The sequence below is a fragment of the Calidris pugnax genome, unplaced genomic scaffold (genome assembly GCF_001431845.1).
Source record: "Calidris pugnax isolate Ruff unplaced genomic scaffold, ASM143184v1 scaffold795, whole genome shotgun sequence".
Classification (NCBI taxonomy): Eukaryota; Metazoa; Chordata; class Aves; order Charadriiformes; family Scolopacidae; genus Calidris; species Calidris pugnax.
The window spans coordinates 197,922-215,470 of NW_015091464.1; the positions used below are offsets into that span (position 1 = coordinate 197,922).

Below are 17,549 nucleotides of genomic sequence, written 5' to 3' on the forward strand. Positions count from 1 at the left end.
CCAAATTAAAAGGAAAAAGCTTACTAAAAATATGCATCTTTATTCAAATAAGGTTATCTCTGAACTCCAAGTGTCAATTTACATTAGTCAGAAACAAACATATGAAAATGTCAGCTGTTTGAATTTAAAAAAACAGTAGACAGTCTCCGGTGTTACAGTAAGCGATGCATTCATAAATGTCAAATTCTCTTCAAGCAGGAAGTTTGGCAATTTACAAACCACATTGTGAATTTCACTTTTGGAAGATTCAGGAATGACCATGTATTTAATATACCCCGACCAGCACAGTGAGATTCTCTTGTCACTGCCAGATATTTGCTACTTATCACCTACACTTCAAATACAACTATTAGATCCCTATTATCAAACTGGATTCCAAGAAGCCTCCTCCTCCTGGTTGGCGATCTCACTTGATAAGAATCAAACACACTATCAACGTTGAAAGAAACTTCTAGTAGCCAGATGTAACCAGAGGCTACACTGAACGACAACTATTATTAAAGTCCAAATTTGTCACTATCACTTCAAGAACACACAGGGCAGAATTTGAGCTGGGCAGCTGGGAGCTTTCCCTTGAGGAGGCAACTATGGAAGTTCCAGGGAGAGACGACTGTGAAATGAAGCAAAGTTACTGCTTTTTGGATGGGAGGCTCTAGACCTTCCACCCCCCGATACACCAGTTACACCAGTTTCCCGGCTGTGGGTGGAAGATGGGTCAGGTCTATCATCAGCACCAACACAAGCTGAGCCTCACGCTGCAGATACAGGTGTGGTCCAAGTTCTCCCCTAGACACTATCCTCAGCCTCTTCTTTCTAACTAATCACACCAGTGTGGGCCGCTCCAGCTTTAAAGCAAAGCTAGGGTTGGATAAACTCACAGTAACAAAAAATACAGGCTTCCTCCAACTGCCCCAACTCGAGCTGTCCCTCACAACGCCGGGTATTTGCCCCTACACATCAAAGCACAACTTTCTGGGCGAAGGCTCTCGGGGAGCCCCTGCGGGAGAGGGAGCTCTGTCAGGTGTTGCACCGACACAGCAAGGCTTCAGTTGGAAGGAACAACACTGCACGTTTTAGAACAATTTAAGAAAATATACTAAGTTTAGTTAGAAGAGTCAGGGTTGTAACAGCTTAGACTAAAGGCACCTGTAAATATTTGCTGGTGTTGAAAGAACTGAATGGATAAATTCCTCTGGGTTATGCTGGCTCATCCAAATTTTTTTTTTTTATTGATTTGCCCTATTTATCCAGCAAGAACAGCTTGAGGCAGGAGTTTCTCCAATCAATACAGCAAAATCTCAAATTTAGAAATGAATCTATAAAGCTATACTGTTTGTAGTATGCAGGTGTGCAGGTAGTACCGTTTTAGCAGTATAGAACAGACACCCACTTTTTGGACACTATATTTGAAGTAACAAAATATATTGCATAGATTTATCATTTCTCTAGAATGACAGGCACGACACTGAAGTGCTCTTCATTACAGCGAATTTGGCAGCATCTGTTGCACTCCAAGGGAGTTGACTGTAGGAATGCAGTATTTGTATGTTTGATTCCAAATAATTTTTGCAGATTCAGACAAACAGATTAATAATTAAAAGTGAAATATCCTGATGCATTTGTGTATTTTATAGAATTTCTAAAAAAACCACCCCCCCCCCATTCTAATTCTACACACAGACAACTCAAGGACAAAGTTACCACAGATATGTAAACAAGGCAAAATTAATTCATTTCACATTCCTAATTTGGGCTATCTGCTTTGTTTCTTTCCTGAAGCAAACGTTCACCTGATAAGCAGTAACAAAAACACATTCTGTCTCATGTTTTTGATATTAAAGCAGGAATTGACACACAAAACTGGTTCTACAATAGCTGCTGGATTAACAAACATGTCTGAAGCATCAGCTTGTGAAGAAATGAGTTAAAACTCAGTATGTGTAGTTTAGAATACTTGCCATGTCAAGATTTAAATCAAAGCATCTGTATTTGACACATGAAAGACACAAGACAGCTTTATAAAAGTAAAGACATATTCATACACTAAACACATGCTTAATAAAATCAGATTTGAAGAAGTATAAAGCAACGATACCTTTGCTGAGAAAGTTCCACAAATCTCCAAACAAAATTACAGACAGACTTGAAACTACAAAAAAGAAATCAGTCCCACAATCTACTCAAAGAAACTACTTTATCATGTTTTCTCTCATTGTCTAAAACCAAAATGCAAAGTAAGGAGATGAGCTTTTATTTCCTTATTCTGTATAGTTTGTTTTCTATCTCAGGTATCAACAGCCAGATTGTTAAAGGCCTGTCTTTGTGTCCACATATTAAAAAGCATTTAAATCTGTATTTCATGAAGAATTAAAATTAACTAAATAATTCTTAAACCGTTAAATCCAAGTGGTAAAGAAATGAAATGTTTATAACAAATTTTTACTCCCCTCCGTACACCCCCCCAGCCCAAAAAAAAAAAAAAAGAGAAGAGCAGTTGTCTGGAGTTTTTTTGTTTGTTTGCTTTTGTTTTGTTTTGTTTTTTTTTAAACTGGTATGTCAGAATGCTTAATGGGAAGCTTCCTGCACAAAGCATCCATCTGCAATCCTCACTATGAACAGCAACCAAAATTGGGTGTTTCAATTCCCTCCTCTGGAATCTTAACAAGAGAAGAGGAAAATGGCATTTGCCATCCTGGATTTATGAGACAGTTTGCTGAAAACACAGACCTGGAGAGGGTCTGCCCCCATCCAGCATTTCCTCCATTGCTCCTCAGTCTGTTTTTAACTTTAGCATTAACAGTTTAAAGAGAACTCATTTTGTTTAACAAAATTCAATAATTTACAATATTGAAGTATATCAAACACTAAAATCTCCCTCATTTACAGAAGTGTATAATTTTCTGTGCATACATACTGCTGTTATGTACACACAAAAGGAACAGGTCATCAAAAGAACTTTTTGGCTGCTGCTTCTTGTTGACTCCTGAAAGAAAAAGCAGAAGAGAATTCATAAAGTACTTGCAGTATAAAACTAGCTAACTGGTCTAAATAAATAAATACTTCACTTATTCGGGGATTAAAATATTCCATTCCTTGTCAACAGAGACTTAGGAAAATCTAATATAAGTCATATCACAAAAATAGGATATAATTTTTTCTGTTTACAAAGACATCTGTAGCATCACTATAGTTCCAGTTTTGCATCAGACACAGAACAAAACAAAATATTCTGGACAGAAGCCAGAAGCTGTGAAAGAACATAGGAACTGATTTTTAAAATACTTTAACTAAAATTTTCCACAGCTTCTCAGTATCTGATTGGCCTAAAGATTATCATAAAAAAGGAAACAAATGCAAGGAAGCAGTGAAAGAATTGACTCGAAATGGGATTTTCTTTTGGCTCTGGCACAGGGCATGTTTATTTTCTCAGTGGCTACAGACACTGTGCAGCAGCCAAACTCAGACACTAAAATTCGAAGGGTATCAAAAAACTGGAGGGGACCGGCTGCTCCTGTATCTTGGAAGCCACCTTTCCAGCTGATGGTGTCATGACACACATCAGAAATGTGCTTTGTAGAGAAGCGGACACGCAATAAACGTTATGAGTGCATAAGTCTTATATTAATAATAGCTATCCCTCCACAGATGGAGCAAACAGCATTTTCTCTTCGAAGGGCAAGACAGCTATTTTGGTCCCTACTCCTTATCTCAATTACTGTGTGCCAGAAGCAGGAGGGAAGACTGTCGAGCAAGTCAGTCCTTGCTCTCAATAGCTTTTCCTTTCCATCAATACAAATTTAATTTGAACATTATGACATTACAATGAGGAAATAGAGAACAGAGAAAACATCCCAATTAGTCCACACACTGGACTGGAGATGAAGGGATATGTAACATAAAAACATTCACTGAGGAATTTGTGAAATGGAATAAGAAGCCTGTAAGTTCACACAGCAAAAAAAAATAATTAAAAAATATTCAAATCACATCAGATTTTGTCACGGTACTAATAAACTTCAGTAAGTCTAGCAGAGAACCACAAGGAGAGGGAGGGAATGGGACTCGTTCGTCCTGGACAAAAGAAGGTTTCAAGGGGTCTAACAGCAGCTTCCAAATCCCCACAAGATGTTGTTGAGGGGATGGGGACAGTTTCTTTACAGAAATGCACATTAAAAGAATGACACAACAGTCAAATTGAAACAGGGCAGGTTCCCACCAGACACACCATTGGGGTGAGGGAAGAGTAAAACAAACTTCATTATGATAAATATTTCCAATGGGGTCCATAACAGTGGTAAATTTTCCATTCTTGGAGGTTTTTAAGATCTGATCAGTTTGAACACTAAGCAACCAGGTCTGAATTCAGTGTTGACCCTGCTCTGAGCAGAAGGTTGAACTAGAGACCTCCCCAGGTCCCTTCCAATCCAAATGATTGCTTGTTTTAAAGAAGATTAACGTAATCATACCATCGCAATTGCATTTTCAGTCAGAAGTTCTAAAATCATTCGCCCTGCTGTCTTTAAAGAAAAACATACTTACCTATACATGATATAACCAATGAATAACACTGTTTGCACCGCTACAAACATGAAGAAGTGCACTGTAGATAAGCAGGATGGAAATGGTGGCAAATCTGGACACTTTGTTTTCTCACCAGATGGCTAAAACCCAAGAAAAACAGTATTTGAGAAAAAAACAAACACAACATGCCATTGAAAGAATACTACATGTAACAAACATGTAACATGATCTGTAAGTCAGAACACAAGCAGAAAATGACAGAAGTGACACTACTCTGAGAAAACATAATCGTATCGTCTCCCTTCTCCATTTCACATTTATATTTCTCAGACAAACTGTTGCTAATTTGAGCATTACAGGGGAAAGAATAAATCTTTGGTAAATTCACCCAGCAATCAAGAACCTTCTATGGGATCATAAGTTAATTCAGCTTAATTGCTACCAAGGCTAGACTAAGGTGCTCCTGAACGTGAACACAGTCATCTCTCACACTTGGAGACAGTAAGTGGAGCCTGCCCGAGTTTCCCCTGATTAAAGCTCTCCCTTCTGTGCAGAGGCAGTAGAGAATCTCCTCTCTATTGAGCTGTTAAGTAGGGGGACAAACACAAAAAAAAGCACCCAGAAAACCTAATTGCTTGACCTTGTTTCCACAGGAAATTAGACTAAAAATCATGCTCTTTGTGCAAAACTTCTCATCAAGACACAGATCATGCAGTTAGGTCAAGGCAGTGCAGTTTTAGCGAAGCAGCTTAATGAAGGATTAATTGCTCTGTAAATTGCATGCTGGCTCATCCTAGCTTTTCACTAACAGCCAAATAAAGAAGTATTGCAGTCATGCTTTACACTACCAGTACATAAATTACCATATTTCGTTGTACTAAATGCTCAATGTCCCTCTTTACTACATGAAGGTGCTCTTTGATGTCATTGAAGTGCTGGGTTGTTTCATAGACTCCCGCAGCAGAGCCAGGATGTTGAGCTCCAGTGATCAACCTCAGAGCATCGGACATGGAATTTCTGAAACAAGACAAACAACAAAACATCTTTCAGCACAGAACAGCTTTGCAAAAACAGCAGTTATTGTGGACACCTTTTAGTCCATTAAAATTAATTTGAAATACACAGTTGCCCCAAGAGACAGAAAACAGTTTTTTTTCTAGCTTCCAAGAATAACCTATCAAGAAATAATTCCTTAATCAAAGTATGATTTTTTAAAATACTTAATTCCACAGGCAGTTTCAATTTGTACAGTACACCATCTACCAAAGCCATGCTGAAAACAAGATCTGGCAAATATTCTGTTGCTAGACATCTGCTTTGACTGACTGATGAAGCCTAAAACAAGTGTTTTATCTGAGGCTCTTGCCAAGGCTTTAGGATAAGCAGAGTTTAATGCAATCTTTGAAGAAAACCAAAAGCTGTTTGAAAAATAAATAAATAAAAGCAGTCATGTAAGAAATAAAAATAAGAAGAGGCTTTAGGGATAAGAAAAGATTTAGATACATCCTTGTTTTATGATTATCATTTATACGAGAAACTCATTTCCCATATGCATTGTCATAATACTTAATATTGTCTTCACGTGAATTCATTTTGCTTCTACAACAAATCAAATAAATCCGTAAAAAGTTGAAATTCCATAACTAATTTTGTTTGAGATAAACTAGTCAATGAGAGAAAAATACTTAATCTCTAATCAATATGTTTATATAATTTTCCCCTACTCTGATGTTTCTTTTCAGTTGCAAAGAGGATTATTCTACAGCTAAAATATTTATCATGTGAATGTTAATCTCTTCATTATTAACAGAATAAACAATCAAAATATATGTCTTCGGATTTCTTTTTAATTTACTTAAAACTTTACATTTTGTTCAGATGAGAGCTTACTTCGATGCATTCAAGGTAAAGTCCTAACTCTTTGTACAGTGGCCAGCAATTTATCACAGAAGGGTTTGGGTTGGGAAAGGTATTTCAAAGATCTTCTGGTCCAACCCCCTGCTTGCCAGGGTCACCTTCCACTGGATCTGAGTGCTCAAAGCCAGGTTCAGCCTGGCCTTGAACACTTTCATTTGTAACTTTCATATTAAAAAAATCCACCAACCAACCAACACCTGGCTTGAATACTGCTCATTGAGTAAACTGGCAACAACATAGAATCATATTTACAAGTGTTATACAAAATTATAGTCCTGATTTTTAAATAGCTCGTATTCATTGTGAAAACAGCAAGTTAAGCATCAAAACTTAAATGTTTACAAATAATCTTCATAAAGAAGTTGCCCATCTTTTAGCTTTCCATCAGTTGTTCTTCATGCCATTAAAATTCAAAAAACTACAGAACTAAAATTAAAATAAAATACATTTTAAAAGCCAGGAGAAAAGAGAAAACTAGTAAGGTAGGCATTCACCTCAATTCACCTTCTAATATTGCAAAGTTATAAAAAGGAGTTACCAAAAACCAGCTGTTTGCTTCTGTAACCTGCTGCAAACTGAACTCATCAAAGCAGCTCTTACCTTCTCTTATTCTACCTTTCCGGTCTGGAACTTAAACATACAAAATGAATGCAAAAACCCCTCATCTGTCCTGACTTACATTAGCATATACGTCATCGAGAAATTATTGCATATTTTTGTATTGTTATTGTATAGGTTAAATTGTTTAATATAATATTTAAATGTATTTTGAATTAATGTTATAATAACCTATTTTAGAAGTACATTTTCACTGGAAGATTGTTATTCTTAAATAAATTTTAAGAAAATTTAATGCAAACCATCACCATCACAACCACTGCCTACCAAATGCTGCCAGTAATTCTGTCTGTCCACATCCATACATTGCTCATCTTGCCCCACGATTTTCAGTGCGAGAACACATGAGTCCTTTTGTTCCTCTCCCTCCTAATACCACCATTCCTGTGTAATTAACAGAAATCTGCACACCCACCTCCCCCCAGGCTGACCCTAGGTTCATTAAAATAACTTCCCTAAGTAGACATGGTCTGTATCAAATTTAATTTACATTTACTTCTGCAGGAACAATACCACGCTGATAGTTTCTATTGTAGGAACATGCAAGATTCTCCTGTAATCAGATGATTAAGAAATCCACAAATCTTGACAAGAAAATTACTTAGACAGTAAGTCCTTTTCCTCCGGGATGACCAGCAACGCAACAGAGGGCTGTTCATTTCTATCTATAAATAAAACATTTATTTAATCTAAGAAAAATATTAAGATGATGTTACGCAAACTCATACCTAATAAGTAGTCACAAAAAGGGCAGACCGCCAACGTTAACAAGAAAATCTAATTTACTTACAAGGTATAAAGATTTGTCAAGAATATTACCATAAAGCTTTCGTGGAAGAACAAGTGCAAAAATGGAAGCACTGTAATCTTCGTTCTACAAAAACTGACCTACTTAGATAAATCACAAGAGCTGCCCTTGGACTAATACAGGAAAAAACCTCAACTGCTTATACACTACAACATCAAGTTGTAGGAATTGTTTTTCTCCTTTTTTTAAGCCCAAGGTAAGGATTTTTTTAACTACTAGAAACGAAGGCTTAAACCAATTTGAAGACATTCCTGCTAAAGACAGCATCTGTAAAACAATGTACACAGACATCCATATTGAACATGGGAATTTTCTCAAATCGCTTTCAGCAGTATAGCACCTTCAAGATAAGATTTTTTTTTAATTCATTTGGTAACACATTTTGAAAATGTAAACCATACCTCTCAATCGATTTTAAAAACTGCATCTTAAAAAGCAAAGCTATTTATCCCTTGGGAACTTGCAAGTGTCCCTGCAGATATGGAAGTTACCTGAGAAAGTTAACTGGTGGAAAGCCCCCTGACAAAAACCCAAATCAAACAACCAAACAATACCCCCCCCCGGGGGGGGGGGTGTCTTAATGTCGTACAGTTACATTCCAATAAACTACCCAAGATTGTCCAACAAATTACTTCATCCAGGAAAGAAAACAAGTCTGTAACTGTCAAAGTGTCCTTTTCCAACACTCCAAAATCAGAGCAACGATTTCCATGAGGCAGCAGGTTATCACATTAGCAGATATTGCCCATTTTCAGAGGATTCGACTTACCTGTTGAAGTGGAATCTCATTACAAAAAAAGAAGCAAATTAGGGGGCTCAGCCACCCTAGGGACATGAAATTACATTATTATAGAAATCAAATGTATGCAGAGAGTCATCACCAAGGAATTGACACAGAGAAATTTCAAGTTTGTTAATATTCTCTTACTGAAATAATATATAGGATTTAAAAGGTGGAAACAATATAAAATTCAAAACACAGACTTAATATTTAGAAAGCATTTACCTTATTTCATTTACTTGTCTAATGACCTCTTCTTGATTTTTCACAATTGTTTCGATCTCTTGCTGGGAAGCCTGGCAGGGAGGGGGCGGGCAGACAAAAAGATCAACATATCTTGGAAAAAGCACATGGATCACGCTGCTGAAATTAGGCTGAGCTATCAATCATGGGGGTTGGGGTGGTTTTTTTTTTAAATGTACCTGTCCTTGTTGACCAGGAACAGCAGTGCCTCTTTTAGCAATTTCATCTGTGACTGCAGAGACGTACCGTCGCTGCTCATCCAGAATCATGTCCAACTGCCTATTAAGCTGTTTGATTTCAAGATGAATTCGATTCTGCCCCTCAAAGATTTGCCTCAGTTCACGATCACTTACAGTTTCAAAAAGATCATCCGCTGATAAGAAAAAAGGACATGGAGTTCTTACACATATGCATTCCTCCTAAGTTGCATTGTATCATTTTTCTTGTACCCTTAAAGTTTCTACATGGATATATTTTTTTCCTATAATTAGATATATTCGGTGTTTATTTATCAATCACCACTTCCATGGCAAAGGATACCCAGATGGGATCAGAACAACTGAACAGAGGTAACCACTCATTCAAACCCAGATTCCATCCTAGAGTTCCCATTTCAGCACTTGGGTAACGCGCAATGTAAAACGGAAAAAGGATGTTGCTATTATGAGTGAGCTCCTCCACAGCTTCAACAACATCAGGAAGTGCCAAAGATTCTGTGGCAAAACGATGATTATTTCTTATCAGTGGAAGGCTGATAAGAAATATTTCGAAATATTTCAAAAATACAGATGAAGTTAATATGGTGCAGGACCTTTACAGCAGTTGTAACATCACTGCCCCCTAAAAAAAGAGAACCTTAAATTTCAGGTTTAGATGCCCAAAGTACATTCTCATCATTCCCATCACATTTCTCTTAATTTGTTTTGTTCTCAATTCAGGCATGACAAAAGGGACTTTATATTTTAGAAAACACTTTATAAACAAAAGACCAAAGATTCTTAGTAAAGTAAATAACATCAGTAAGAACTTCATAGGATCAATCAGATTATCATGCCCTAGTTCTGAATATCCCAGAAAGCAAACATTTCCCTTGACAACTAAAAAATTGCTCAAATAACTTGCCTGGCTGTCCTTGCACATCAGGATGTTCCTTCTGAAATTCTTCTTTCTTTTTATCCAGTTCTTGTTGAAAGTGTTCAAACTCTTCTTGATACTTCTCTTTATCTTTTTGAGGAATTTCTGCATCTGGAGTTGGCTTTAAAACATTATCAGAGAGGGAGAAGGGGGAAGGAGAGAGACTTTTTCATGTTCTCCACCACTCTTATATAACTTACTCTCCAGCAAGGCTGTTCACACTTCAGATTTGAAGACACAACACAGTTAGTGGAACACACTAATACATTAAGCAGAAGGGAGAAACCAGGCATCCCTATGGAGACCCATAGCTTTTTCCTGATAAATGCACGCTTTCTGCAATTAAAATAACTCAAGTTTTACAAGGATAGATGCTGTTTAACAGTACAGAAGTGTTCCAGAGGTATGGGAAGTTGAAAGCAAGAATAGATTATTTCTCCACTTCCCAAACAAAGTGGACTTTTTGGGTTGTTTTTTCTGCACGTTTTGATTTAACATCAGGATTCTTGATGCAGTGTTGCTTCAAGAATTCTGGTGTTGAAAACATTAATTAAGATAGTACCAAAACGTTACAGTTATTACTCTCGGTTTTCTAAACCAGATGACAGTACAGCTACGTGCCAAAATCCTGAAATGGGGATGCCAAGTGTAACTTCAGAGGAAATGCCATAATCTGGTGCTACATGTAAAACATACAATAGCATATTTTGCTAATCATGCATAAAGATGCTTACTACTTCCTTCCCAGGCTCAGTCAACTGGAAGGTCAGAAAAGACAGGACATCGTGATCATCTGTGTTCAACAAACAAAACAAAAAATCACTGTTACTTCCCAAGTCAACCTTGTGCATGCAAAGGATCTTCAGGCACCAGAATCCTCCCAAACCTCTCCCAAGAGTTCATGCAGTGGGGAACGAGACAGTACAACGTCTTTGTAATGACAAAAGGAAAGTCCTTCTGCTCTAGCAGGAAAAGGCCTAAGCATATCAGTAATTTGGAAACGGGAGAGGATCGATTCCATCATTATGGCCAAAAATTGGTATATTGGATCAACATTAGCAGTAAGAATTTCTTCCCTGCAAACCCTGCGAGCCTCCACACCACTTGTCACAATTTTTAACATTTGCTACCTGCAAGTCCCCCTGTCGCTGCAGATATTCCAAAATATCCTTGTGATGGCAACACCATATTTTCCACTTTTGCACAAAATTCATAGTCTTCCTTATCCGGAGTGAAGCCATTGTTAATTAACACCTAAAAGGACAAACACAACTTTTACCACATAAATCTATTTGTGTTAATTGCTTTGTCAGTTTACAGTAATGGTCACAAATACACTGATACTAGAAACCAGAAAAAGTGTCTTTTCTGAAAGATGATTTCTCATCACAAGTACTGAGTGAGCCAAGTAGGAAAGATACCCTCCCAGACTTGTTTGTGAACAGAGAAGGATTCATGGGAGGTGTGATGGCAGGCGGATCTCTTCCACATAGATTTATTCTATGCTGTTCTTAAACTGATCGTGGCCTAATAGTTTCAACCCTAGTTCAAGAAATCCCCATCACGGGGATCATTAAAGGCCAGTCTATCAAAAGTAGACATGCCAGTAAGGTTCTGGGCAACACAAATTTTTGGTCTGATCTAGAAGAGTCGTTGACTCTAAGCTTAGAGAGATTCTCTTCCTCCATGGATGTGTTTGCAGAACTGCTAAGGTCAGCAGCAACATTTGGACCACAGGGATTCCTAGATAAGGCATCAGGGACCAGGGGCATTCACAAAGAGAGCAACCTTGGAGTCTGAAATTTAATTTTCATTCAAGAGTAACAGATAGCTTTTGCCATTACAACACAGTACAAGGTCCACCCTCTTTTAGGCACATTCATGTTTACTTTTAGAGAAACTTTTACTACAAAATGACAGTTACGTTCTATGGCTAATACCTAGGAACAGCACCTCTTCAGAAGAGATCAGATCAGAAGCCATGAAACACACACTTCGTAGCTGTCACAACCCAGCACCACATTTTTCTCTGCTTATCTAGAAGGAATTCACAATCATCTGAACAGAATTTAAGAAGTCTTATACCCTTGTAAGTGGTTTTCCTTATATACTTTAAACCAGTGGTTTTCCATCTTCTTTAACCTTCAAAGCACTACTATTTCTTGGAGGTGTGAAGCCTCAAGTGGCAAATTTAAATCTACTGTCAAAGAAAAGAGCTTCAGTTTTACAGTCAAGTTTCAAGAACCTCTTACAATCAGCCACAAACCCTCTGCAGCTCTCAGAAATACCACTCAAGTGAAGGAGCTGCTCAAACACTTGGAAGCTTAGGAACTTATTCTGGCTTTGGGACACTGCTACAGGCAAGTCAACAGCAACAGAAGGGTGTGAGCACAAAGAAGCACATTAGTGTGACTCGCTCCTAAGTAACATCAGAAAACATCAGCTCAGGAAAACTATAGAGGCACTAATGTAGTTAAAAGAACTTGTCTTGCATTTGAATATACCGCACCTCCTTCTAGCTTCTGATACTAAGCTCAACGTTCTCAAGAATACTGGCATTAACATAGGGGTCTTGGGATTTTCAAATAGTTGCAACAATCTCACACTTAAAAAGTTGAGAAACATGAGTTATTATGCTATTTCAGAGTACTTACAGTCAATGTTTTTTGGTAGTATGTTATCTTTACTCGAACGGGATAGGGCTTGTTACGGAAGTCCCTCTGACAGGAAGCCAATGCTTGCGTGGAACCATCACTATGCAAGAAGACAACTTGCATAAAACTATATCTTATGATTTATCAGCTGAGACAAAAAAGCATCAATGTATCACTAAGCAACATCATGATAGCTTTTCAATATGCAAGTCTTTCAAAAGCTGCCATACAAATGCACTGAGCTTTTCTGAAGGAGGGGATCAAAAGTACTAGATCTTTACAGAACGCAGTAATGGGAAAATCTGGGGAAATCTGCTTCTAAACAAAACTCCTGCACCTGTCATCTGAGATGGACATCAGCTATAGTCTGGATTGCACCAACTAAGCTAGACACCCCTCTTCTCAGAGAATTCAAAAAGATGTCAATTATGCTGTTGACAATAAATGATCAGAAATAAAAATTAAACCAATTAATTTAAGTAACAGGCAATTAGCTTTCAGTTAGTCACTTGTGTCCGTTATTAGCTGTGTGGGGAAAATACACATAAGCAACAAAGAGGGAAAAAGCCTGTACCTCCATTTATCTGAGTTCACTCATCCCAAAGGACATACGCCATTTAAATAGTTGCCAATTTCTGTGCTGTTACTGCCAAAACAGTGTTTTAACAAATAGAAAAACTCAAATGTAAAGGAAACAACAAAGTTTCATACGAAAGAGACCTTCATAATGTTTCTCAAAGTTTCACGCAGCATTTCATCACTCAAAAGCAAACATTCATCGTTAAGACTAAAAATAAACTTACTTCTGGTGGTCATACAGAAGTTTTCCATTGTTGCCTACAACAATCACTCCAGGATTATTTTTCTAGAAAAAGAAATACCAAACAAATGGAATAGTTTAATTCAAATTGAAACATAAGGAACATCACCAACAGCCCTTCTGAAATAAAGCACCTAACATCAGATATATCACAGATGTGTAATGTTTATTCTTTTTGCAGTTCAGGACTATACTGTGCCATGCTGCCTTCTTTGCAAGAGACTGCTACATTCTTTGCATACTAGGGGTGAAAAAAACCCACCCAAAGTTAAGTTTCTGGATATAGTACCAATTACCATCATTTGACAAATACAGTAATATAAAAGCCACAGACAGGAGAAATTCATATATAGTGAAGATCCAGATCTTAAAACTAATAGATGACTTGATACATCCAACTTTGGCTACCCAACACTAGAAAAAACATGCAAACACACGCTATGTTGACATCCTACGGACCTAGTCACAGTCATTAGAAAAGCCTTAGGAGCTATCTGTCAGAAACTAAATAAAGTCTATTGACGATATGGTCAGTTATTTAAATTGCAAGCGGGTGAGAACAAGCTAAAACGATAATGGCACAACAGATTTACAGTGCTATTATGGTTGCCTCCATGAGTTTATGAAGTAAACTCCAGTTTTTTACAACAGCACAAGATTTCAGAGTTAATCTCCCTTCCCCCTTCAACATTTGAATTCATCATCTCCTAAAGTGTACTGGCTTGGGCTAGGATAGAGTTAAATTTCTTCATAGTAGATTTTAAGGGGCTATGTTTTGGATTTATGATGAAAACAGTGTTGATAACACAGCAAAGCTTTAGTTACTGTTTATGCAACCTCAAGGCCTTTTCTGTTTCTCACAGTCCCCACCAGTAAGTAGTCTTGGGGGAGCACAAGAAGTTGTGAGGGGACACAGCCGGGACAGGACCCCAACCCACCAAGGGATGTCCCAGACTAGAACGCTCAGCAATAAAAGCTGGGGAAGGAGGAGGAAGGAGGGACATGCAGAGTTATGGCATTTGTCTTCCCAGGTCATTGTTATGCCTGGGAAGATGGCTGAACACCTGCCTGACAATGGGAAGCAGTCAATTAATTCCTCGTTTTGCTTTGCTTGAGCACACAAGACAGCTACTAACAAAAGTATTCAAATATAATGGTCGATGGACAGTCCAATTTCTGCTGCGGATCATGTCTGGGTGCAAGCACGTGCAAGAACTTGAAAGACAGTAGAGAATCCAAAGTGGGGAATAACTTCTCAATTTTTTGCCTCCTAAGGTCACAGGAAAGATGCGCTGCAAACTCTTGGACATTTAGTGTGGTTCTTACAAATCCAGCTATTCAGAGCTATGAAATTCTGTCTCTCTTCTTAAAAAGCTCTTATCACTACTTCTACAGAGAAATAAAAATTCACCTCTGGTATAACCTGCAGCCTTAGAAGGAAGAGAAAAAAAGGCTTTGCAGTTTTTAAATCAGCATCATAAGCAGGGTGTTTTGAGCTGGCAGCACTTGATGAAGTCTACTTCTGGATGCCAGTATACCAGGCTGAGGACCAGTTGCAGCACCAAACACCTTCCAGTGAACACACTGGAACAGCAACAAGAAGAATTTCTCCATACTGGGACTGAAGAAAGTAACAGGTTGTCATTAAAAAAAGTCTTAGGAACTCCAGCATTTAAGACATGTCAGACCAACGCAGGCATGACAAAGACTTTCGTTTTGACTGGAACTGCCACATCATCACTTTCTAAAAAGAGGGTGTCGCACCACACTGACTGCACTTGTGGTGAGCAGAGTCCCAGGACTATCAAAGTTCTAGGAAACAGCATTGTCCACACACAATTTTTGTTAGATGGCATCTTCAGCCAGGTAAACGACACCAGTGCCCATATTCATGCCAGAAGTCAGGGAAAAGGGCAAAAAAAAGGATTTTAAAATTCTTAATAAGTCAAACAATACTCTAATTCTATGTCTTGTCTTTGAAGATCAGAAACATAAATATCGCCTTCAGTCTTTCAACATTTATATATGTTGAAGTCTGCTGTATATCAAAAACCTTCTCTAGGAAAAAAGCTTGGCTTGTACACCTACAAAAATGTCTCTAAAAAGTCTAAAAGCAAGCCAAAGTAGTGCAGGAAACAAACAAACAAAAAAAAAAAGCAAAGCAGACCTACTATGTTTTGTTAAAGTTTTTCAGGCTCCTTCTGGACCAGAAAACTGGAGATTCAAAACAGCAACTGTCACCCCCATCTGCTACAGATTTTTTTGCTCTCAAACTATTCAGGGCAGATTTCTTCCAAGAAAAAGAGCATCTCTGCAGACAGGCATAGAAATCTGTCATATTTTGGTACAATGTGCCTCTTCCAAAGCACACAACTTCAGATATATCAACATATCAAATCGTGCATAGGCATTCAAAATTTCAGCTTGTACATAGGTACATGGTATTCTCCCTCCAAACCTAACACATGAACCAATGTTCAGTGGAGATTCATTGTGTCATGCTTCAACATTCAAGCTTAAAAAAATAAGTGTGAAAGAGTCTATAAAAATACTAGAAGGGCAACTTGACTGTTTTAATTTATCCCTTTGAAGTGAAGGGGGAGAGAGTAGGAAAATAACATACTATTTTTTTGCACAAAGTTATATGTACAAAACAAGCAGGAAATTAATTTACAATCTTTGCTAGAAGAGTTTGCTTCCCACTAACCTTTCCATCATTGTCAAAGGAATCAAAGAAAACTCCAACACCATTCCACTTATCAGCTGCCCCGAAAACAGGACCTTCCAAGCCTTGCTCTTCTGTAAACCAGATTGCCTGTCACAGAAAGCAAGTAAGAGTCGTAAGTCAAGATTTGCTTTTTAAAGCACACCTGTTTTTTTTCAGTGAGATCAAATTCTTAATACCAATCCATCAGCTCCAATGCGGCCTCTTCCTGTAACTCGAAAGGTCACTTCAACTTCCCAATATTCAAATATTGATTTGGTTTTTGTCCACACTGATCCTCTTTGGCTTTTCAGAGATGTTGTTATACGAATCTGATCCGCGCTTGGTATGGCATCTAGAAAGGAAAGGAACCAACACTGAATATATGAAAAAGGAAGTATTGCAAGTACCTAACTAGTCAATTAACAAATCTTCTTAACTCACAGAATTTTCTGGTGTCCTCAACTAGTTACCAGCTTTCAAAATAATTTTTTAATGGAGTATTCAGCCACTTGAGAGGGGAAAAAACCCAAACCAACCTCCACATATTTACTTTCAACAACTTGATTACTACAGCTTTACAGAAGACTTAATCAACTTCCATTTGGGACCGCAACGTACAACTTAGAACACCGGTGTTGCTCTTAAGATATGAATTAAATTAACTAGGAAAAGAAAAAATGAGGTTTAGCTTTCTGCTGTATACCACATGACTTGTCACAAATCACAGATTTCTGTCCCACTTTTTAAAAACATACATTCTAATTTTCGGTTTAATAGCATTAAAGAATAGTGGGCATACATTTACAGAGATTAATTCACTTGTGTTAAATAACATTTATTTTTATGACTATCTGCTTAAAAAGAAAGCAGGAAAAAAGCTTATCTATAGAGTTTCCTTCCTGTCACTTGTAGCACAATGTCAAGTAAGAGTCAAAAACTAACACTCGTGAACTAACCAATATAACCAATTTAGTTTATATCTGCCAAAAAATAAAAACCCAGCAGAAGTTACTGCAGAGAGACCGCACTAAGGTAGGACCCTATGTACAGTACATATCAATACCTTTCACACGGGGGTCTTACGGAAGGCAAGATGCCTCAAAGCCTTAACCCATACTGCAGAGAGTGCATAAACTACGACCAATAAAGTCGTAGTTGCCAAGGAACAACTTCCATTTCCAGCTTTTACACTAGGAAACTCAACAGGCTTTCCAGCCACGCAGGAGCACCAGCGTTCCGCTGGCCTCAGGCCGGGCACGGGGGGGGGGAGGCTGGGCTCCTCCTGGCCCAGTGACACATCATCACTCCCGGCAGCGGGTCACGCCGACCGGGGGTCACGCCGTCTC

General features: G+C 38.0%; 1 protein-coding gene across 1 annotated transcript; it reads right to left on the bottom strand.

Annotated features, from left to right (window-relative positions):
• Positions 1 to 24: 24 nt before the first annotated feature.
• Positions 25 to 17,318, bottom strand: LMAN1 (lectin, mannose-binding, 1). The gene is made up of 13 exons (XM_014961647.1): positions 17,315 to 17,318; positions 16,401 to 16,555; positions 16,204 to 16,311; positions 13,480 to 13,541; positions 12,677 to 12,776; positions 11,153 to 11,276; positions 10,757 to 10,815; positions 10,011 to 10,143; positions 9,068 to 9,261; positions 8,871 to 8,941; positions 5,385 to 5,538; positions 4,540 to 4,661; positions 25 to 2,983 (listed from the first exon to the last, which is right to left on the bottom strand). The coding sequence occupies exons 1-13, from the start codon at positions 17,316 to 17,318 to the stop codon at positions 2,947 to 2,949; spliced, it is 1,323 nt and encodes a 440-aa protein (XP_014817133.1). The 3' UTR covers positions 25 to 2,946.
• Between the last annotated feature and the right edge of the window lie 231 nt (positions 17,319 to 17,549).

What these genes read in the sequence shown, in the direction of transcription:
- LMAN1 (XM_014961647.1), bottom strand. An exon ending in AGACAAGTAAATGAAATAAG is followed by an intron (nt 5,539 to 8,870) that starts GTAAATGCTTTC and finishes GTCTTGTTTCAG; the next exon opens with AAATTCCATGTCCGATGCTC. An exon ending in ATTTAGTACAACGAAATATG is followed by an intron (nt 4,662 to 5,384) that starts GTAATTTATGTA and finishes CTTGGGTTTTAG; the next exon opens with CCATCTGGTGAGAAAACAAA.